Source organism: Falco cherrug, chromosome 15 (assembly GCF_023634085.1).
Source record: "Falco cherrug isolate bFalChe1 chromosome 15, bFalChe1.pri, whole genome shotgun sequence".
Classification (NCBI taxonomy): Eukaryota; Metazoa; Chordata; class Aves; order Falconiformes; family Falconidae; genus Falco; species Falco cherrug.
In genome coordinates this window covers 8956711-8979741 of record NC_073711.1, presented here as the reverse complement: position 1 = coordinate 8979741, position 23031 = coordinate 8956711, and the positions used below count along the sequence as shown (strand labels likewise).

The 23031-nt window shown below is 48.0% G+C and overlaps 2 protein-coding genes across 9 annotated transcripts in view; one reads left to right on the top strand and one right to left on the bottom strand.

Moving 5' to 3' along the window:
* Nucleotides 1-18042, top strand: part of PASD1 (PAS domain containing repressor 1) — a 113100-nt gene extending 95058 nt beyond the window's left edge. For 4 of the 7 annotated variants that reach the window (XM_027799487.2, XM_055727135.1, XM_055727139.1 and 1 more), the window contains 11 exons: nucleotides 2401-2548; nucleotides 4645-4726; nucleotides 6618-6741; nucleotides 7461-7570; nucleotides 8063-8149; nucleotides 9062-9220; nucleotides 9757-9960; nucleotides 10823-11025; nucleotides 11816-11908; nucleotides 12374-12581; nucleotides 13810-18042. In XM_027799487.2, the coding sequence (XP_027655288.2) occupies nucleotides 2401-2548; nucleotides 4645-4726; nucleotides 6618-6741; nucleotides 7461-7570; nucleotides 8063-8149; nucleotides 9062-9220; nucleotides 9757-9960; nucleotides 10823-11025; nucleotides 11816-11908; nucleotides 12374-12581; nucleotides 13810-13980 (1589 nt within the window). In that variant the 3' untranslated portion in view covers nucleotides 13981-18042. The remainder of the gene's footprint in view (nucleotides 1-2400; nucleotides 2549-4644; nucleotides 4727-6617; nucleotides 6742-7460; nucleotides 7571-8062; nucleotides 8150-9061; nucleotides 9221-9756; nucleotides 9961-10822; nucleotides 11026-11815; nucleotides 11909-12373; nucleotides 12582-13809) is intronic. The other 3 variants (XM_055727136.1, XM_055727138.1, XM_055727137.1) reach the window with 3 other exon arrangements.
* The window catches only part of TBC1D8B (TBC1 domain family member 8B), a 42006-nt gene continuing 36744 nt past the window's right edge, over nucleotides 17770-23031 (bottom strand). For both annotated transcript variants that reach the window (XM_055727133.1, XM_055727134.1), the window contains exon 21: nucleotides 17770-22907. In XM_055727133.1, coding sequence (XP_055583108.1) covers nucleotides 22497-22907 — 411 coding nt within the window. In that variant the 3' untranslated portion in view covers nucleotides 17770-22496. The remainder of the gene's footprint in view (nucleotides 22908-23031) is intronic.

Sequence of the window (23031 nt, the reverse complement as noted above, 5' to 3'; positions counted from 1 at the left end):
ACCCTGGCAGTTTTGTTGACTGTCACAGTTCATGGGGTCTTGCTGTTCCCCTGGGCTCCAGAGCCAGCTCACCAAAATGCCTTCTGAAAGCACCATTTGGATCGCCTGCCCGTGCAATTAGATGTTGTGAACCTCACTTACTACTAGTAAAACACTTCTGGAGATTCAGACTCTTGTTTTTTTAAATGCAAAAGTACTGAATACAGATTCTCTGTGGGTGAAGATGGCTCATTTTTGGCCAAACTGAAAGTAAAGTAGAAAAGTCCAGTTCAGGCTGAGGCGTGAACACCAGAGAACGTCCATGAAGTTCATCTTTGTGCAAGGTGAAATACTGTGACCTGGAGGAGCCCAGGAGGACCCAGGTCAGAAGGAGCGCCTAGCGTGAGTGCTGCAGCCTGCTGCTGAAGAACCGTGTCCTGCTGAAGGCTGGAGCTGATGTGAGGAACAGCAAAAGGTGGCAGCAGACGTGGTCTACTAGTGATCGGTGTGGTGTTCCTACCAGATGAGCATGTGAGATGCTTTATCCCTGAGACAGTGTTTTTCTGTTCTACTACATGCACTTAAGACTGAGATACTGAGCCAGAACTGGGTCTGTCCTCCAGCTGGGTTGCATTGCCAAGCGCTGGAATGAAAACTACGCACTTTGTAAAATGCATCTAGGTAATCAGATACTTGGCCAAGAAATACTACTTACAGGTTTCCTGTTGGGCAAAAACTCTGTCTCTCTGCTCTCTCTGTTTGAGAGTGTTTTGTCAAAAGGAGATAAGGACACCCCAGAGAGTGGAGGAAGGGGGATGCTCTGAGAAGCAGAGCAGCGTGATGCAGGGACATCAAGAAGCCCCCCAGCCCGCCAGCACGCTGGAGCCAGACAAGCTGCTTCATCTCTTGAGTCGCGAACCACCCCCATCTCTACCACATACCCTCTACCCCTTACATATACAGGATGTTAAGGGACCTAGTAGTGAACGGAGAAAATACCGCCTTCGCCTCTGAATGTCGAGTTTCCCCACCCCACCTCCCTGCTTTTCTGCCCTGTGAAGGCAAAGCCCCGGTACGAAAGAGGCAGCGGGGGAGCGAGCTGCCCGGCGGAGCACACGGAGCAAGCTGGGCAAGGGGTTAGGCGCCAGCTGTGTCAAGTGCAGCAAGCATGTAGACAGGAATATTAAAGGAATATTTTAATTGCTGTCAAGTACAGTACTTTTGGTGCTATGTTTTGCTTAAAAAACCATTCAAACAGAAGCAAGCTCCTTAACCAGACAACGTCTTTTTGGTAATATGTGTGTTTGACGTAAATGCTGACTGTATTGAGAGTGGGGGCAGATCATTCAGCAGAGAATCTATTTAGTGGTTTATGTTCTACCTCTCTGCTGGCCATGGATCTCCTCTTCCATATTAAGAGAGTACTTTGCACAACACACTTGAAGGAAAGGATCTTTCAATCTTACCATGCAGGGAGACAAAATAAGGTGCTGACAAAGTGACTTACAGAAGTTGTTTCAGGAAATCTCTGCCAGGACTAGTAGCTGAGTGATCCCCAGCATGGTGTGTTAGCCAGAAGACCTTTGCCAGGTGCTTCTTCTAAAGCTCATCACTGTTAATGAGATCACTAAAGAATTTAGTCCTGATATTTAACAAAGTAGAGGTGTAGAGGTGTGCAGGTGAGTGAAAATACTTGGGTTAATGTGGCTTGATAAGTTCCTGTTCATCAGGTTGACCACTCTGGGCAGGCATCTTGCCTACTGTGAAGTGAGATGGGTTTGCTTAAACCACACTTGTGTTTTACTTTGCATTAATTATGGGTATTTTAAGTTTTGTACTCCCAGCAGTCTAGGAACAATTAATGTGGTTATTTAATGTAGTTGCCCTCATTATTTTCCACTTGTATTACACCACTTGAGATTTTTCTGGACAAACCCTGATAATACATACCAGGTCTGGTGTATTTAGGTCATCTCTCAGAAGAAAAGTCTCAGTTAAACTGCTAAAACTCCACTATCTTATTGTTTTGCGCCATTGTAAGGATCCCTGACTGCAAGCCCCCGGTCTTTGAAGTGCATTCTCATGTACTTGTGAAAGGCCAATCCTTTGTTTAATTAATGTTCTCTATGCTTATTTCAGAAGAGGCCCCGAATAAGTTATGAGAATATAGTTAGTTATATAGTTGTGCCAATTATTAGTTGTAAGAATGATCTGAAAAGAGCCAAGTGAGCTCTTGAGAATCAGTAGCAGGTAAAAGCTCAGTACAGGGTTGTCTGTCATCTGCCGTGTTTGTAAAGCCGCAAGAGCCATGTTAGCGCAGTACCAGACTGCAAGGGGGGGTGGGACCAAGTGTTTTTTCTGATCACCTTTGCACCGTGACATTTCTGTTTGCTGTAAACTGCTGTCCTTTTCGTTTAACAGTGATGCAGTTTGGAAAAGGAAAGTCCTGTTACTATCGGTTCCTGACCAAAGGCCAGCAGTGGATATGGCTGCAGACACACTACTACATCACCTACCACCAGTGGAACTCCAAACCAGAGTTCATCGTTTGCACTCACCTGGTAGTTAGGTAGGAGCAAGCACCAAACCCTTCACAATGTATGTCCTGTGTGCTCATCCATTATTTTTTCTAGTTCTGTTTTGTGTTAGCCAACTATTTGCTGTGCATATAGCACACTGAAATGGTACATAATTCTATTAATTCTATAAAACTATTATAACAGGGAACATGTGTTTTCATTACTGTTTTTTTTTGTTTGTTTGTTTGTTTGTTTGTTTGCAACCAGGCCAAAAGCCTGGAAGCCACTGTTGCCCAAGTGTATCAGTATGTTACATTCAATCCCCTTTTATCCCTAGCGATGACATGGGTATAGGAAGAGCTAAAGCTGCTAAGAATCAGGTGACTTTCTGGGCACAAATGGGATCCCACATCTCCTAAAAAGATTTTTTGATCAGGGCTTTAAGTATTTATGACTTAAAGTTAGCTGCTGTCCTGCTAGCCTTATTCCTCACCTGAAATCCAGCCCAGGATCCCCCCCTAGTGGGAAGCTGCCTGTGCTGGAAGGTGGTGCGCATGTGGGATGCTCTGTGATGTGCACCTTCTGGAGGGGAATCTGCTTGATTACCACTGTCAGCTCAAAAAAGATGGTGTTAAGAGTGAGAATATATTTACTGAGGGGCTTGAAAAAATAATGACGTACTGGCTTGCTCTATTAACTCGAGTAAACACTTGCTCATTGCATCTTCCCTTACTGTCCGGAGCCAATTTGTGATTTTTTTTTTCTGGTCTCCTTCTTCTTGTCAAACATCTGGAAGAACAAACACTAGGAAACTGGGAGTCTTCTCTATATTCTGAAATGCAGGCTGAGGATACCTTACACCGCTAAACAGGTGTAAGTGATTAGAGCTGTGCTTGCTGATAGAAATTACGTGTCAAATGTTATCGTAAGCAAATGTCAAGCAGAGGGATTGCTTCTGACTTGTGTTGCTTCTGCTGCCCTTCAGGGTATTCAGCTTCATTTTAAGGTCTGAATTTATTGTGCATGAACTTGTTCCTTCTTTCTGCTTCCAGTGCCCCTTAAACCTAGTGATACAGTGCTAAACAGATTTTGAAATTCAATTCTGTCTCGTATAGTTAAGGTTTAGAATAGATTATTGAAACACACAAGTTGAAACATGATTTCAGGAAAATTCATTGCCTGCAATCGTGTAAGTGAGTTCGGTTCAGCAACTTCTCTTGCCTTCCACAAAGGTTATGGCCCCTTAACATTTCAGCACCTTAAATTCTGGCACCTTTCAGTGCCCATGATCTACAAGCACTCAGAGAGTCTTTAAAACATCCTCTCCAGTTTATCCCAATGGTGAATCAGGTGGCATTGTTTACTGTAAATATTCTATTCTGTAAAAGAAAAAAGTAGTAAGGAAAACAAATACACACTTTTAGAGGCACATTCTGGTTTGTGTTCAGGGCTTCCACTGGAGTGAGGGATGTTAACCCTGATGTGGCATGCTGTACGGCACCGTGTGTACCCTTGGAAAAAGGCAGCCTGGCCTCCTCCTCCCCAGGCTGCTGGCTTAGGTCTCACTGAGCTACCGTACAACATGCAAAAAAAAATGATTCTTGATCATCAGCAGGTTAGAAAATGAATGTACATTTGCTACGGCATTTTACCTGCACAGAAGCTGTAGGATCATTTCTGCTGCCTCATTGTGGAAAATGGGAATCTCCTTTATTAGGAAAATTGTACAGAGGACAAAGACACCCATTTTGTCATCACTAACCAAGCGCACTTTGCTTTCAGATTAGTTTTGCCTGAAGGCATCCAGGGCCAAAAGTTGCAAAGGTGTGTCTACTTTTGAGCTGGGAATGATTAGTGCAATTAATCATATGAGCTCTGCAGTCCTGGGTGCAGTGGGATGGGGACGCTGCCCTGCGGTTTCTAATCTGTGGATATGCAGCCCGTGCGGTTATTCACTGATTGCAAGGCTGGATGATGATGCTCCTCTAAGCACCTTGTATTTGAAGGAGCGTGTGTGTTGTGCAAAGCTTGTGACTCAACGTGAAAACTCTATAGAGACCTGTACGATAGGGTGGCTGCCATACAGTAAACCATATCCAGACTGAAAAACTAGATTCTCATTTATTTATTTATTTTTATTTGTTAGTTATGCGGAAGTTCGAGCTGAAAGGAGGCGAGATCTTGGCCTCGAAGAGTCATCAATTGAACTGGCATCCTCTTCTCTAAAGGTACCATGCCCCTTCACAGTTGAATGAGCAGGTGTTTAAACCAAACTGATTATTTGCTTACCACTCTTAGGAAAATGTCTGTTCTTTCTTCTCCTTCTCCTCTACTCCCATGTCTTTCCAAGCCTTCAGGTGGGTTATGACTTAGGCAGACCTTGAGAAGTTTTCCACTGCATGGCTCTAAACTGCCTGTCTTGGTTCAGGCATCAAACTGCAAACCCAGCAGCTGCATTGCCACTGTTCTGCTGTTCATTACCTTTCCGAGACCATTACGCAAACCATAGGTTAAACCACCTCAGTTCAAAAGAAGCAAAGCAGAGCTGGAGCTGGAGACTAGATTGCTGTGCTGCCACCGTTGGTAAGGCGCCGAGGACCTGAGTGCAGGGCAGGACCACAGGGCACCCATTTTGTTAATGCCAGCTCATCACTGATGCTCAGATGAAGATTGGAAGTGAAGGGCGAACAGTTATTCTAGATTTCAGCTCTCTTCACACCATTGGGCAGGATCGCGTCAAGTGTAGGGTCATGACCAGAGCAATAACTTCCGTGGCTTGAATCAGCCATCTGCCCAATTAACAAGGTCGTTTTAATTACTTTTAAGTTCTTCTCTCAGTAGTTTACAAACGAGACCAGTAATCAAAGTAATTTCAACTGGATTGTTGTGTAATTATCATTCCATTAGCCTCACTGCTCTTCAGACGTTATTTTATAGAAGCTGTTTACGGGGTGTATAAGGGAAGCTGTCCCAGAGACCCAGAGACCTTTTGCACTTAAGCGAGGACCATCTTTCAGACAGCTGCTTCTCTGCCACCATAGCACACTTCTGCATCTTTTCCCCCTTTCCACAGGATAGCCGAGATATTTTTCCGCAGAGCTTAAGCTGCAGCTGTTGGTGTCAGACAGCTGGAGGAGAGGCAGAGCGATCACTCCCATTGCGTGATCTTCTGGAGGGGAGTGGGAAGCTGGGGAGCTCCCTGGGAGGCAGGGGATGGGTGGTGGCATGGCCATGGCGCTCACCCACGTCCCGCAGGTGAAACAGTCTCCTACTGTCCAACAGTTACAGGCTCTTTGCCACAAACCACCTGCCAGGTGGCATCTGTCATTCTGGTGTGACAGCTCCAAAGCTGTTAATATTGGCTGGCGTAGCTGTTCCCCCCTGCTGCTGGGTTCCTGCCCAGGACAGCCTGCTGGGAGCGACTGCTACCCAGGGAGCAGCGAGGGGGGTTGCAGCTCTCAGCATCACCTGGTACCTGTCCCCCTTGGGAGCTGTTTGCTGTAGGTTGCTGATGTCCCTGAGCCACTGCTCCATGTCCCTTCCCAGCCATCTTTCTCCATCCTTACAATGAATTAAACCATTCCCCAGGCAGCCCCTCCCACCACCTTCATTCATTACCTCTGCCACCGCTCCCCAGTGTGCCACAGCCAACAAAATGTGGCATCCCTGAAGGAATCAGGCAGAAGGAAGCTAATTATAAAAGTGTATTTCCACTTGCACGTGGCTCTGCAGGCAGGACAGCAGGAGGGTGGCATGCCGGAGCGTGGGGCATGGGCAGCAATCCCCACAGCATCCACCCGATGCACAGCACGTCCCCTCCACTGCCACTTGCTGCCATCAGAAGGGTCCCGGGACAGAAATGTGTGGCCGTGCCCCAGAGCCTGGGGTGTGATTCTGAGGGTCCTGTCTGCAGAGGGATACCTGCAGGCTGTGGGGCGAACACTGAGGGGCAGACCGAATACTGCACCGGGGCTGGGTGGTGCTGTGCGGCAGTGCGGGCCCTCTGCACACCCCGCCTGTTGTTTTTCTCTGCAAACAAGCAGGCAGGGAGGTGGAGGTCCCCTCCGGTGCCATCCTCTCCTGCTGACAGTCTCACCCCTTGTGCTTTGGTCCCTGCAGAGCCACAGCAGCTACCTGGACATGGGGCAGTGCGGCAGCAGCCAGGACGCCAGCCGGGAGGGGGTCTCGCTGTCATCCCACAGCTCCCGGCGCTCCTCACACACCGCCCTCTCCGATTCCACGTGTAGGTGCCAGCCCAGCTGGGGGCAAGGAGTGGGCTGGAGGGGCTCCAAAATCCTGGGGTTCAGCTGGGAGTGACTGAGCCAGGGTGGGAGGGGGGTGCTCAGCACCAGGAGCCATGCGCTGTGTCGTAACAAGTTACGGTAGGACAGCAGAGCTGCAGTCATGTGCTGCCTCCTCCACAGCCATTCCAAGAGCATCTTTCCCCCAGTTTGCCACCAGCTGGGGGCTGTGGTTGTTTGTTGGGGCTCAGGGGACAGGAGGTGACTTGCTAAGCTGAAGCGATTTGATTGAGTCCCCAGTCTCACTTAGAAAACTTTTATTATGGGGTAGTTTGGTTCCTGATGATAATCCCTGCTGAAGAAGGCTGCCTGCCTTGCTTCCTCCCAGCTCCCACCAGTGCCCCCCAGCCCTGCCCTGGGGGCAGCAGCAAGGTGACCACAGTCTGGGTGCGGGGCTGTGAGTAGCGGCCAAGTCGGGGGCTATTCCTGAAATACTTGCCAGGGGGAGAGTGGGAGAGCTCATCTGGAGACAGCCTTGGAGGGAAGGTGTTAGCATCAGAAGGGGACCCCACGAGTTGGGAGGGAGCGGGAGGGACCACGGAGGGGCAGTTTGGGGACCCAGTCTGGCAGCGTTGGGGTCGCTGCTCATCATGGAGTTCGGGCTCGGCTGGGATGTGGAGGCACAGGTCTGACGTGTCACAGCAAACTGTCTCTTTTCCAGCCACGTCATCCATGCGGCACACGGACACCAGCACTCCCACCCGGCCGTCAGTGCCCGCGGGGCAGGCGGAGAAGGCAGCCCTGCGGCTGGCATCAGCTGGCAGCGCCCAGGTCAGTCGGTGCTCCTGGCGAGCAAAAGCCTTTCTGATGCCGTAAAGAAACGAGCTTGAGAAACCTTGATCTTGCCCTCGGAGGGGCTGGATCCCCCCGTGAAGTGTGCTGGGCCCGAGCATGGGAATTCCCAGGGCTGTGGGGAATATGGCCGGCCGAGCCGGTGCGGAGCTGCTGGAGGCTCCTCCGCCGCCTCCTCTCGGGGTGCGGGTTGCTGCTCTGGGCCAGGCGCCTTCTCACACCACAAGCCCGGTTTTCTTGGGGTTTGTACACACAAGATGGCCTTTATCCAAAAATGAACGCTGACACCGAGGATTTGCAATTAGCAGGGGGCACACAGGAGCTCAGATTCTCCCTTCAGACACATCCTCACATCTCCACGTGGAGTTGTCTGGTTCCCTGCATTGTTCGTCACCAGCAGGAGCTGGTATCACGCCAGCTCTGCACTAGAGGTGCTATGGGCCTACAGTAAGGCAAAGTTTTCATTTCTAGGCCATAGCGACTCCTCAAGCCCCTGGTGAACACCTTCCTCAGCACCCCGTGGCTCAGCCGGCAGTCCCCTCTCAGCACGCCGTGATGGTACGTGATTTATTTTTGTTAAACACGCTGGTACGGCCAGTCAGCTGGGGCAGGCTCGGTGGCTCCGGTCCACAGCTCTTACCTGCTGGCTGGTCCCAGCGCGGGGACAAGGTGTCAGTGCCCTTTCTCTTGCTGTTACTGAGATTTACCTGCAACCAAGTTATTGCAGCCACTTCAGCGAGGAGATGGAGCAGGTAGGACACCCGTGAAAATAGCTTAGAAGAAGGTTTACGTTTGTCAAAACCGTCGGGGGCTGCTGAGGGCTCATCTCTGAATTTCTAGCGACAAACTGCAGGCTGAAGAATTTTTTTGCCCTGATGGAGGAAGGGTTGAGTTGGGCCAGAAAAAGATAAAAAGAACCACAATAAAAATGTGGGAGTCATAAACCATATGAAGCCCATCCTCGCAGAGCTTTGAGGTCAGTGTAGTGAACATTGGGACTGCAATCTAGGGATTGAAGGGAGCCAGCGCAGGTGTGAAGGATGGATCCCAGAGTGGGTTTACAAGCTAAGCTGGGCCTGCAATTTGGCAAATATAATTAGCAGCACAACTGAAAAGCCCAGCCTGGAGGTGTGGCCACGGTTTGCATGCAGTGTCTGCCACAAAACGCCAGTGGTCCCGAATTAGCAGGGTGCCACACTGAAGGGACAGGGCAGTCCTGTGCACGGACGCTGCGTCTGCAGAGATGGAACAGACCGAGACCTGGAGGGAGGCACCGAACATGAATTGCTTGTGCTACTGCTCTGGAAGTACAGTGGTACTCTGGTTAAATATGCCATTGCTGCTTTTTGTCAGCATCGTATTTTCTATGGCAAAAGCTGAAAAGCAGTCATTTTTCTGAAGCCAGCATCTCAGTGAATGTAAGTATCAGGACTGGTCCAACCCCGTGATCTTGTTCTCTGTTCTCCACAGCCAGTGTACCATTTCCCTACTCAGCTGGGGATGATGCATCAGCTGAAAGAGCAGCTGGAGGAGAGGACTCGCATACTGCAAGCTGACATCAAGACGCAGCAGGAGGAGCTCCATGTCATCAAGGAGCAGCTCCAGCTAGTGCAGGACTCCAACCTGCAGGTACCCGCTGCCCCCAGGGAACCCGCAAACCATTTGCTTTTCCTTTGAGCATGCAGATAGGCGACAAAAATTGTCAGTGGCAAAAAAAATGAGCTCTGGATAAATTGGTAGTTTGGTCTCAGGTGTGGGAGTAGTGAGTCCCAAGAGGTGAGTGGCATCAGCATCTGCTTAATATTGAATCAGTAATTTTCATTATTTAGAAAAAAACAATCCCAAGGTAATCCAGATTTCCCCCCTGCACAAAAAGCTTGGTGGTTCAATGGGTGGTTAGTGCCGCTCGATCCCCAGTGCCATTCCTGCAAAATGCAACAGGCGTGATGGAGCTGGAACAGTTGTGGCTCTGAATAAATGTTTGGGTGCAAGCTAACGTTTGTTTTTCTACAAGTCATGGTTCATTTTGCCCCAGGATTTAGAGATGTTGCTGCTGTAGCATTCTGTATGTTGATAGAGACAGCCTGGGAGCTAAAGACAGTACCTCTCAGGCAGTACAGCCACCTTACAAGCTGCGACAACTCTTGTGTCTCTTTTAATAAAAGATGCTGATGCAGCAGCCGATCCCCATCGTCTTCAACAACGTGCAGCACCCGAGCCCCCGGAGGCCGCCACCACCTGGGACACCCAGGCAGACCACAGCCAAGAAGTCGCAGCAGCAAGGCCCGGTGGGGACCAAGCACTACTGCGGCACCCGCCTGCAGTCACCGCACCAGTTCCTCAGGGACCCCTGCAGCACGGCTGCCCAGGTCACCGTCTGCTTTGTTGTCTTCATTGTCCCCTTTCCCGGCTCTTAAATACTTGTCTGCCCTGTCCCCCCTCCCCGTGGTCCTGCACATCTCCTCGGTGCTGGTTTTACTCCGTAGCTGGCATTATGAAATTAGTGTCAAGAGTCAGTTGCAAATGATGTCATTCAACTGCAAAAAATAAAAGCCAGGAAGCCTAAAGCATTAAGCCTTGGCACCGCTGGAGCCGTCCTGGTGTCTGGAGGGCACCTGAGTGGGAGGTTTGGGCTCTCATTTGGTTCTGTTTGCGACTGCAATAGGATGCTTATTCGTAGCAAGTGAGACTTGTGACTTGGTAACGTGGGGAAGTAGGCATAATTTGAAAAGATTAATTTTCTTCTCACTTGGAAGTCTTGGAAGGCAGCTTTGAAAAACAGGTTTGTCATCACTAGACCTAAATGAGCTCTATAGATGGTCACATCTCCCTGGGAAAGAATCAAAGACAAAGAAAAAATCAAAAAAGACTGAAACTACTGCTTTAAAGGACAGATGAGGGGATGCTTTCCTTGGGGACTTTGGATTTGGACTCCTCCTCCCCTCTTAATCTGGTCTCTTCTCCCGCAAGGCTTGCATGCCCTTACCCTTGTACTCTGCTTTTTCACGAGACCATCTGCTCCTACCACTGGGCATCCCAGCACTGCCGTGCAGGGGTAATAAATGCCGAGGGGTTGGTTGTCCTGAACAGATACACTGTTCCTACTGCTGTGTTCAGGGAGAACATCTTACTGCTCCTTCTCCTTTTCCCATCTGTATACTGGAAAGCAGTCATTTTAGCTTTCTGTTAGGGAGGTTTAAACACTTACATGGGTCTGTGTCTTCATTTCAGGTGCAGCAGCAGCAGCAGCACCTAATGAGAGGAAACCAAGCCCAGCAAACCTGTCTGCCGGGGCAGACGAGCATTTCGGTGCCCCTCTACAACAACCCCATGGTGTTTTCACAAGCGCATCCCATTGCAGTGGCTGCACAGACGTCAACTGAGGGCAGCGAGCGGCAGCCGCCATCTGACTACAGCCAGGACAGGAGCCTCAGGTACCGACACAGCCCTGCTGGGACCCTCCTGATGCTGGTGACAGAAAATAGCAGTGCCTGGGCAGCGGGGAGAGCTCGGGCTCAGGGGGGTGGTTTCTGGGTGCCACAGCAGGGGCATGGGGATGTCCCACCCTGCAGAGAGCTCGGTTAGTGGTGAGCCCAGTGTGCGTGCAAGCAGGGTGCTGCGTGCGCTGTGCCATACCCTCAGGGGCCTGAAATCCTTTTCTCTCTGTATTTCCACAAATTGTCCATGTAGCTCAGTAACCTTTGGACATCTGCTGCTGTCAGAGGGAGGGAACAGGAAAAACTAGCAGGGACAGCCTTTCCCAAAGCTGTGTCTGCTTGCTCTGATGCTCCAGAGTGTCTTTTCTCCAGCCAGGACAGGTGCCATGGCAAAGCCATTTTGCTTTTACGCAGTGCTGGAAACACTGTATAAAACACACACAACTGTCCCAAACTATTCAACCACCTTTCAGGGTGGTATCTGCAGGCACTGCCTACAGGATCCAGCTGTTTCAAAATATCGTGTAGGGAAACAGGATAAAAACCCTAGAGGTCTCTCCATCTACAAAACATATTTCTTACATGAAAGACTTAACAACTTTCAGCTCGTCTCTGTGAGTGCATTAGACAAGGTGATAATAAGCATCCTATCTCATTAGCCTTTTTTCAAGGTGACGGTTTGCATGGTTTCAGGGAATATTGTCAGGGATTTGTTTTCTAGAGACTGACAGTCAGGAGAATGAATCTTTCCCTTCCCTGACCATCCTCTGTTGTAATTCCACTGCAGGATGCTGTTGGATCAGTCTATCCAAGCCATGATGCCTGCCACCAACAGCAGCGGCCAGCCCGTGCAGAGCAGTGCCGGCAGGCAGCAAGGAAAGTGAGTCTTTGCTGGCTCTTGTTTTCATGCAGTGTTTTAGCAGGGCGCTTTATGGCACTGAAAACTACTTTGAAAAACTTGTGTGTTATCATGCAAACACACACAGTCTCAGTCTTAAAAGAAACAAAAGCTCAGCTGGTTAGGAGAAAAAGTAATGAGAATATATTTTAATTACAAAGAACTTTATGGTAACTAAAATGCTTTGGGAAAATATTTTTTTAACCATTTTCTGGCTTTTGCAAAGCCTAAAATGCCTAATTGGTCATGCAGGAGATGTACAGCTTTAAAACCCTTAATTTTCTGCAGTTCTAGTCCATGCTCGATGGCGAGGGGGAGATCTGGGGCCAGCTTTTGCCAGGTTCTGCGTAGTTTGACAAACCTTGGGCCAGTCTGGTTCCTGCAGGACCCTCTCCGGTGGGGGGTCTGGGTTTGGGTTCTCATGCTTTATTTTCCTCCTCATGGCAGATTCGTTGCAGAGCAGCAGATCTTACCTCCCCCAATACAGATGCAACCGGTTACCTGTAGCACCGTCCGACCTCCAGCCCCATCACCCGTTTTCTCCCCGTCTCTGATGATCCCACACACCAGCTTCACATCCCACCAGGCAAACACACCGGTTCATCTCCACCAGTGGCCACAGCAACAGGTTCAGCAGCACCGTCTCTACCTTCAGGTAATGGAACTGCAAAGGGTTTATGAGGGTGCACAGGGGTGGCTTTGGGGCTGGGCTGGTTTCTTTGAAGAAATGGGGCTCACCCGGCTCATCAAACCTGGTCAGTGTACTTGCACGTCTTCCATCCCCCGTTGTGTCAGCACGTACCCAAGTGCTCAGTCTTTCCAGGCTGGTGCTGCACCCCAATCAAGGCCATGTCTCCCAAGAAACTCAGTTATCAGTGTCCCAAAGAAATATCCAATTGTTACACAGCTGGTCATCCAGAGGAGCTCTGGTGGGAAGGTTGCTGTCGGTGTGATCCATGGGAAGGGAGAAGCTCTTTTGAAAACATCCTCCCTGCTGTTATGCCTGAGCATAGCAAGGGGTTTTATCAGCTGCTGTCACTGCTTGCTTTTAATAAATAGCTGTTTCACACCACCACTCTCGGGGAGAGGTGATTTTGGTTTTTCAAAGCACGACTTCATCGGTGCATGCCAAACCAGTGAGGCTGCCAAGGAGCGAGTTGTTGAAACTAATGATTAGTAACATGCTCTGCAAGACTTGCCTGGTTGGCAGAGGTGAGTTACAGTCCTCCAGGCAAAGATGGTAGAAAAGAAAGCAGGAGGAGTAGGTACAGCTGAAAGCAGCCATGCAGCAGGACTGGATTTAGAGTGAGAAACGAATCGTCGTTGTCCACAAGCTGCTTGTTATCCCTGCTTCGGGCACGTGTGCTCACAGGCTGCGCGGAGGTCCTGAGGACTAGCAATATGGACAGCAGAGTGATGGATTGCTCCAGGACAACAGAAAACCAGGCTTTTGGTGCTACAATGCCTTTAGTGGGAGTAAACCAGCAAGTCCAGGTCTTTGGGGTACCGGGCACAGGTGGTACATGGACAAGGTCACTTTACAGCCTCTTCATTGCTTGGCTGAAGAGCCTCCCCATGGAAGGTGGACGGTGCATGTCCTGCAGGTTCTGCCTCACATCCAAGTAGCTTTTGGAGGTCTTAATTCCTGCTGGGCTCCCTGTGGAGCTGGTAGGATGGGTGGGTCCTGCTTCCCCTCTGTACTGCCCAGGCACTGTTGGTCGTGCTGATAGCACCAGCATCCCAAACTGCTTGTCCACAGCTCGTACCCTCGATGGGTAGATGTTACCTTCAGGATGTGGCACGAGCCTCAGCACCCTGCAGCAAGAGAGGGAGCGGGTGGGTGACAGGGCAGCTCTGACCTCTGGATTCGTGTCTCCCAACAGATGCAAGGTCCTGAGCTGGTGCCTGGGGGTCCGACGCAGCGCATTTTCCAGCCCCCCCACACACCGCAGCAGAACCCCCTGAGCTACTTCCTCCACCCGCAGCAGCAGAGCCGCCACGCACAGGGCCAGGCCTGCAACCTGCCGGACATGCCCGAGATGCAGCTGCCCTGAGCGCCAGGGCCGGGAGCAGGGACCACCGTGGCTGCAGCCGCCCGGCGCCCGGGCACAGGCGCAGGGGAGGACGCCGCCATCGGAGCATGGCACGGGTGAGGTCAGGCCCTGCGGGGAAGATGGTGGCTGGAGGGACAGTCCCCACGGGGGACGGGCGGCTCCGGGGGCACCTCATCGGTTGGGATTTCCATGCAGCTGGTCCGTGATGCTGCTGCGGCAGCCGTAGGTGCCCAGCGCTGCGGTACAAGGGGAAGGCGATGGCTTTCTGGCTGCAGGGAGGTTAGTTACCAGGTCGCCACGAAAGTTGCTTTGCAAAGGAGAAAAACCTTTTCCATTCAGGACTTCAATGCTGAAAGTCACTGTGAATTGAAGCCCAGCATTTAGAGCACATACACAGACTGTACCGGTCCGCAGGATGCCGTTGGGTTACCATGTACATAACTCGTTTTGCTGTAGTAGGTCCATTGTGGAGTATTTTTTTTCCTTTTTTCTATACCTCAGTCCCGCAATTTTTTTGTTTTCCAGGAGATTGGATAATGCTGCTAATTTACGTAACACCACTTTTGCCTGAATTTCTTACTGTTGTTATACCAGCTTACATCACAGCTAGTAAGATATTTGTCATGTTTTATTTTGGTTAACAAGTGCAGCTAAATTTATATGGTTTTTACTCCCTGTAGCCAAATATTTTTTGGGTTACAGACAAAGAATCTTTACTTGTTCTTTTTTTTTGGTTGTTTTGTTTCAAGTGATGTAGTTGTATACATTTCTATACATGAAAACAAACAAATAAGCATAGAACAGCTTGATGGCAAACTTTGTGGTTTTGCTAGGTAATGTTTCAATTTGATGAACCTGAAACAGATGATCACAAGGACACAAGCCCGTAGAGTCAGCAATAAATTGTATTTTTGTAAATTGTCACTTTTTAACTATAAGTTTATATTTATGAATTGAAAAAAGTTTATTCCTCAGTGGGTGTATAGTTACGTGTCCCTACTGTTATTGTCTTTCCAAAGGAAAAATGAAAATGTATGTTTTTGAGGCGTTAATAGCTGAGTACTAACTCTGGGTGCTGTTAGAGCCCGAATGTAGGAGAAGGGTCAGGCCATTACTGTAAGCTTTGCAAGAAAATGGTTAAGACCAGGTGCGTCTAGCTGCAAAGCTCCGTCTGGCAGTCAGAGCAAGGGTTAGGGACGGGTTAGTTCATAACCTCTGTCGAATCAAGCAAAGCATGGTGGGTTTCTTTTGCCTTTTTTTTATTTGGCATTTGTTTGCTTTTTTTCTTGTGCAAGCCACTTGCTTGGCTCTTTGCACCACTGCAGCAGCTGGACGCCGGTGCTTGCTGATAGGATGAGCATCCCCAAGCAGCCCTGTGTTTCAAGAAAAGGGGGGAAGTGGGAGAGTTAGCATGAAAAGAAAAAATAGGAATAGCTAATGGTGCATATATCTATAGCTAGAGCTACCCAGTATCTACAGCTAGCTTGCTTTCCCCCATCAGGCACACACATTTCCTGTGCTGCAGCACTGGGAGGATTTTGTTAACTTTGGGGCCAGGCATGAGCACTTGGGCTCAGTAGCAGGGGGAGCAGAAAACCAGACTGTTTCAGCCTGACTGAAGCATGTTGGGGCAGCCCGAGTTTCCCGGAGAGCTGGGGAATGAAACTGGGAGCACAACGGAGCTGCCCCGTCTGGGTTTCGGCTGCAGCCTTCCTACCTGGCAGGGCACAGCGTGCCTCACCACCTGCCCCCCCCACCTGCCCCCCCGGTACAAGGGGGCTGCTTCCCACCCGCCAGGTTTTTCCTGGGGAAGGGGATGGGGTTTTGATGTGCCCCGTTGCCGTGGGGCTGGTGGGAGGACAGGCTCCTGGAGCAGGAACGCTGGGGCTAGTGCCCTGCGAGCCGTCCCTGGCTGGGACCCAGCACATGCAGTCCCTGGGCAAGGGGGGGGTGAGCAGCTGCTCTTGGGCACAGCCTGACCTGCCCCCCACCCCCCACCCCCCTTTTTCAACCCCCTACGAGTAACTGTGGCTACAGCAGAGCCATGGGCCGGGGCCACCTCGCTGCTGGTAGGGGGACGTGGGGCACCTGCCGCTGCCGTGCGATCTGGAGCTGAAATAACAGCCTCAGCCCTCGGCCCTTAGAGCCCGTGTCCTGGGGAGAGCAGGGGGTCGATCCTGCCCCACCTGGTTTGTGCTGCAGCATCACGTGCGGGGCCACAGCATGGAGCCTTTGAGGTAGGAAAAAATTGTTTTATTTTATTTTTTTTAAAGCACTATTACTTTTAGGGCCTCCCCTTCCCCATCCCATCCCAGTAGGGCTGCTCAAGAGGTTGGGACCGGAGGCGTTGCTCTTTTGGGGTTTTTTTGGGGGGAGCGGGGGTTCCCCTTGGCTTGGCACGTAATGTCAGGTGGGGAGGCAAAGGCACACTTTTACGTTCAGGCTCCACGGCTGTACGCAGTTCACAGCCCAGTGTGGCTGGCAGGAGGGAAAGGCCATGCATTTCCCTGCCTTGAACCCCACATCACCCCCGACGCACCGTGGCTGTTCCGCAGTGTCCCATCGGCATCCGTGAGCCCGGACATGGCCGGTGTCCACCAAATGTGTCTCAGAGGTCAGTTGATCATGTTGGTGGTCAGGGGCTGGGGGGGGTGGGGTGTCTTTTTTTTTAACAGGGCTTGGTAGGGAGGTAGCCAGGGCAGAGTAGTTTTCTGGCGTTGCTGTGACTTTGAAAGCAAATCCAAGAGAAGGGGGTTGGGAAGGGGGCTGGGGGGAGGTGTGGGGGGGAGCGCGTGTGTCAGATGGGGCTGTGGCATGGGCCCGGCCCTTCTGCTGGCAGCACTGGGGTGCACGGACAGGGAGGGCTGGGGGCTGTGGGGGGGTGGCAGCATCACCCCTGCTCACAGCCGCTCGGCGGGGAGCACAGGAGGTTTGCAAGGATGTTTACATGTTAGATTGGCCTTGCTAAAACAAGAGACCTAAAACGCACTTTATCACTTACCCCTCCTCTATTCCCAGGGTCTGCCCCAGCCGCTCGGCAGCTGCTGGTGGGCAGTGGGTGGCTGCATGCCTCACGGGTAGAGCCGTGTTTTCCAGACATGCTCCGAAGGACAAAATCCCACAGTCCCTTTTTGGGGCTTGCTTGGTCCCTCCAGGCTGCGGGGAGGCTGAGTCAGGCCCGTGGGATTTTTGCCTTACGCTGTCACTCACTCTCAAAAAAGTATATGAATAAATAAATCTCTTTATTCAGGTTGATTTGTATTTGTTTACCTCGGTGTTAGCTATGACCTGTGTTTTTGGGACCCATTTGGAATTGAGGGTTGCTGGTGCGTTCGGTTCACACACAGCCGGGTGCTCACAAGTGTGACTTGTTGGTGACAAGCAGAGGGCAGGAACACGACTGATGGCACCTGCGTCAGGGTTGGGCTCCAGTGTCGGTGTCGACCTATTAGTCTTTCATGTTCTGAGGCTTTCTAGTACACAAGCACCTATATACTAGGTCCCTCTATATATAGGTATACAGATATATGTATTTTTAATATACATATATCATGTATGTACGTGTATATCTATATATAAATATATATATAGGCCACACAATTCCAGACCTCTGAAAACACAGGCAGCTTTAATTAATAAAAGTCTTGCACTTTTAGCATATTTGTACATATAAGCTAAAGCCTGGTGGGTATAATCAGGCTGGTTTGACAAACAGTGAAAAGTTACTGTATATATTGTATATAGTACATGTAAAAAAAAAGAAAAAAAAAAGAGAAAAAAATCTTAGAATTGAGTATAAATCTTGGTTTATTTTATATGATGTCAAATATAGATACATTTATAAATGTTACTATTCTTAAAAGTATTTTGTAATGGGAAAAAGGAAGTGTCTTATGAAGATGAACAGTAAAGATTTTATTCTTGTCTTGAATCTATGTACCTGCACAGCTCCATTGAATGGGAGCCCATGCATTTTGACAAGCTTTAAACAGATTGTACATAGTATTTAAAAAAAAAAGAAAAGGAAAAAAAGAAATAAAATAATGCTTGTAAGACCTCTTACTCACTATGTGCTGTTGTTATTGCTGGGTGGTATCAGTCCATTTGGATTAGAATCTGCTCCTTGTTCTCCAAGAGGCACAAAAGCAGCAGCCAGACGCTGACTAAACATGGTTTAACATGACCAGTGCTCTTGAAGGAACTTCTGTAACAGTCCCTCATGAGAATAATAGTACCTCAAACACAGAGATATTTTTGTTTTCCTAAAGTGAAACATTTTTTTATTTAACATCCCATTTGTCTTACAGTACTTCTGCATACAATACATTGTACAAAGGCCAACCTGCCAACACAAACGTGTTGCCTTCTTGGTAAAGTGACAAAGCTATAGCAACAAAGACAAAATAGCCTATTTTTCTGGAAACAAGTTGGAATGTTTCTTTTTGTTTTAGTCCAGATAACAATTGCAATTGCAATCAAGAACCTTGTATGGTACAACTGAATTAGAAACTTCTAATAAAATCAAACACGGCTACTTCCTAGTCACTATGGTAGCAAACTCTTCTAAAAATACATTATCTAGCCATTAGAGTGATGAACAAGTGGCTTGTTTTAGCAATGGATGGAAACACAGAGTGCTTTTTCGGAATCACATTGCAGCGACCATCTCCACATCCCACAAAATGCTGCCGGTTGAATGACAAGCAGTTCTCCCCCCGTGGTGGAAAGGGCTCGTGTTTTTATTACTATTAGTTGAGCTATTCCCTCTCCTCATGTGTTTGAGCCCTCAACTCAGCACACAAAGAGGTCAAGCAGCCAGCTTCTCATGGTGGTCAGGGCTGCCACTGTTCACCCAGAGTGTAGGCAGCGGCCTTTGCATTTGACAAGAGGCATTTTATGTGCATAGCAACAATAATAATGGCCGAGCCGCTAGAAAGGACTGTGCAGTGTATGCTAACAGCCACGGGGAAGGCTTCAGGGTAAATAACCACGGCACAGCTGCCAAGTCACACTGGTGACACTGCAATTTTTAAAACGGTATAAACAGTATCTCTAGTTTTAGCAATCTATTTCCTACCTACAACTGTCTATTTTGTACTGAATGATGCACATTCATTTCTTTCCTATGACTGAATCAAAAAAAAAAAAAAAAAAGACACAAGTAACTTTATGGAAACTTACAGAAAAAAAACCCCAAACACAGAGACATGAAATGACACATCAGTACTCACTGAACCACCCCGCTACATTTGTGAACGAACTGTTCAAAGTTCAAAAACAGTTCTAAAAACTTCCACGTTACAATTTGAATGGAAAGTACCCCCCCTGCCCCTTGGGAAACAGCTGAGTAATTCTGGGTTAGACATTCTGCAACTGCCAGTTTCCTTACTAGCACGTCTGCTTAATTCCCAGCTACATGCGGCAGCTGATCTGCAACAGGAGCGTGCACACCCACAACCTCCCAATGCAATGCCATGTGAATCTTGCAGCACCAAGAACTGCAGATGGCCCAAAAGCTGTACCACATGGGCATCTCTGTCCCTGCCTGTGCGGGGCTGTAAAGTCAAGGCATCACCCTTTGGGACTGAAGAGAAGACAAGAGCTTCTATTGCTCTCGCTCCCCAATCCCAAGTAAGCCTGTGCGTATCGGCCAGCCTGTCTCCGCAGCAGGAATGGGAAGGCAAGGAGCTAGACACAACTCCAGCGTTACTCTGTCACCAGCAAAGCACAACTGTCCCTCAGTGTTGTGGCAGACTGTGGAAGCAGCCCAGCAAACACCCCTCTGGTTCACTTTCCTTGGCAGTAGCCGGCATTTGCTACACCCAGACCTCCCCCAAGGACGAGCCCCTGATCCCCAGGCTCCAAAAGGAAGAACCTGCCAGTCAGGCAGTTGCCTGAGTGCTGCCATCCTTCTGGAACCGAGCTTGCTCCACCCTCTGTCCTGCTGAGGCTGGATGCCTGGCCACTCTGACTAGTCTTGCTGGATCAACCTGCAGGTGTATTACAGGAATGATTTAATGACATTGCCCTTTCTGGGAAAAAAACATTTTAAAAAATGGAACAGAAAAAGCCATGCAGTTAATAAAAGTTAGTGTTCCCCTACAGATCCTAACTTCTCCCCTTAAATCTAATTTTTTAAAATATATATACACGCACACAAACATATGCTGGTAATCTCTCTTTATACATAGATATGATAGCTGACAAGAGCTCCTACATACTCGGTAATGGCTCTACAGTCTCTTGGACTGACAATAATAGAAAATATTTTAGAAAGGTGCTCAGTTTTGCATAAGCAAATCAAGAAATGTCACAAGGCTGCTGTATTTTGCAGGTTCCCGCAGCACAGTCTTCTGTATTTAGATCTTAACATCTTGGCTCTAAACCAAAATATGTCGTTGAGTTTTAAGACTTTCATATCTCTGTGCTACCTTGCTTAGCAAATAATTTCAAGAAATAGTCAAAGCTATGAACTAAAAATATCTGTCAAAAAACCTACAAAAGCTTTTTCAATGGGCAGCTGCATCTATTTTATGGGGTTCTATTAATTTCAACACTATTTGCAGAAGAATTAGTCATTGAGCAAACCTAATCTGAGTACGACCTAGACTAGAACAACAGTATCATCTGCTTTGTATTTCTAAAACATTAGGAAAACAGTGAGTAAATACGTTTTGTAAGTAACACAGTGTTGCCCTACTTTGCCTCAGAAACATATTCATATGAATCGATAAATTAGGTTTTATATTTTACACATAAAAATACAAATCAGTATTATATTCTATCAAGTGTAATTACTTTGTGAAGGCTTCTGAAAAAAAAGCTTCCTCATTTCTCACACATATGATATAGTTTTGGAGTTACTGTTCATTCAATAAAGCTTTATTTTACATTAATACCTGAGAGTATGGGGAAGAACAGAAGAAATAATTCATACATTCATTGCTCCTGATCAAAACTATATTCTTTAAAAGCTGCATGGGAACTTCAACACCAACTGCAATGATGGTATTTCACCAAGGGCTTGTAACACAAGTCAGAATTTTGTTTTATTCTTCATTCATATCAGTATTGCAAGAAAAGCCTCAGTGAATGATACCACTCCCATTCTGCTTCTTTACAAAAAATATGCACAGTATAAAAATAATGCTGCTCTGCAGAGAAAGATTGTCATACAGGCTTTAGAAACAGCCATTTTTAAGCTAACAGACTGTCTCAGTTTGCTTTGTTGTTTTTGTTGTTAAAATACAGGCTTTACCCCTCTTTCTCTAAACCCATTCTAGCACCAGCTACAGAAGGTTCAAGGTCAACATCAGCATTAATGATGGCAAAGCTTGTCCCCACAGGATCTTTACTATATAATCTTTTTTACCTATTAAAATTCCAGAAGATTTTCTTGTTGATATGAATCCTGGCAGATAGAAAATATTACAGCAACAATAATCGAGAGAGCTAGAGAGAAGAAAGGTAATTACTAGGTTGAGGTATGGACTCAGGTAGGCAAAGGAGCAACGCCAGTCTGTCCCTAGCAGTTCAATAGGCACCATTCACCTAACTATGAAGCAGTCAAAGATGGTCTGTGCTTCAGCTTCCCAAATGCAAGAAAAACTATACATTTCATCAACATACTCCTAAGAAGCTAATGATGGCTCCTCTTGCAAGATGAATAACAACCACAGTGCGGTCAGACGGGTTTAGCCATTGCTTTCCCGGGATTTCAACAATCTATACTAGCTTTTGCATCCATGTGCAGCCTGGATGACCAAAAAAGCTTCCATCCTTTTCATCTGTATTGCAGGAGGATTGGTATGAAAATGGGAAAAAGAATTCATACACGAGCTGAGCTAGCAAAGCAGAAAAACAGTTGCTTGTTGCAAAACCTGAGAGGTGGGCTCAGAGAATGCAGCCTGCAAACTACTGACAAGGGGCTGGAATTTGCAAAAGTCCAGGACCATCGGCAGCATCAAAGCAGAGAAACTGAGAGCAGGGCAACCTTCTTCTCTAACCTCACACTCTCCTGCCTCACACAGCCTCTATTCTTAGTCTTCACCCTGCTCTGATCCCAGTCCACATGCAGGTTTGGAAATAACTAATTAAACTAACCTGGAAGACAACCTCTAAACTGTGGATACTGCTTTTAAATTAAAATGGCTGGGAGTCATTCCTTTCATCACAGTAATAGAAATGAACCCGGAGAGCACACACTGTAACAGCTGTCATTCAGATAGGTTTGCAATAGGTCACATCCAGTATTTCCAAGCAACGTTGCATATTTTACTAACATGATAAAGAAAGTTTATTATTCAGTCCTTTTTTTGGAGTGAAACTTAGGAACAATGCAGGAAAGTGATTGTGCTTAAAACTAATTTTATTTACATTATGCATGAGTAATCTGATATTTAAAGCTAACTCTTCAAACTCCATTCCCTATGTAAACACCAGACTCAATTTCCGTAGTAACAACCTTCATTTGTAAGTGCTTTATGTGGTTCACTTAGAGTCAAAGGCAAAGAAAACTACACTCTGGTTCTTGCTTTAAGTTGTAAATTTTTAGCACTCTCTATTTTAACTTTTATATCATGAGGTTTCTCAAAAAATCTCACAAAGGCTGGCTCATTTAATAAGGATGCCAGAATCTGTTCAAAGGCAAAAGACCATTCATGGTTCTCTCTCAAACTCTGTGCTCCACTGCCTCCAGCCTGCTCAGAGCTGCTTTCCTCCTGCCCTTCTCTGGGGATTTCAACAGGCACCTCCATAACAGCAACTGGACTTCTGACTGGTGATGTGGGGCTCTGCAGTCTTCTCCCAACTTCTTCCATTTTCAGCAGGAGGCTGGTAACCACCGCTATAGCCCGATACAACAGTTCCTCCTCAGGATCCCCGTGGAACAGATTGTACAGAGTTTTTGAGAACTGGATGAACTGAGACTACAGAGAGAGATACAGAGGAGACTATTCAGAGAACAGCAACGCAACCGCCCTGTTTCACTGCCCACTGTGATCTCAACCCAGTGCCTGCTGCTGCCAGGCACCTGGTACGGTACAGCAACTG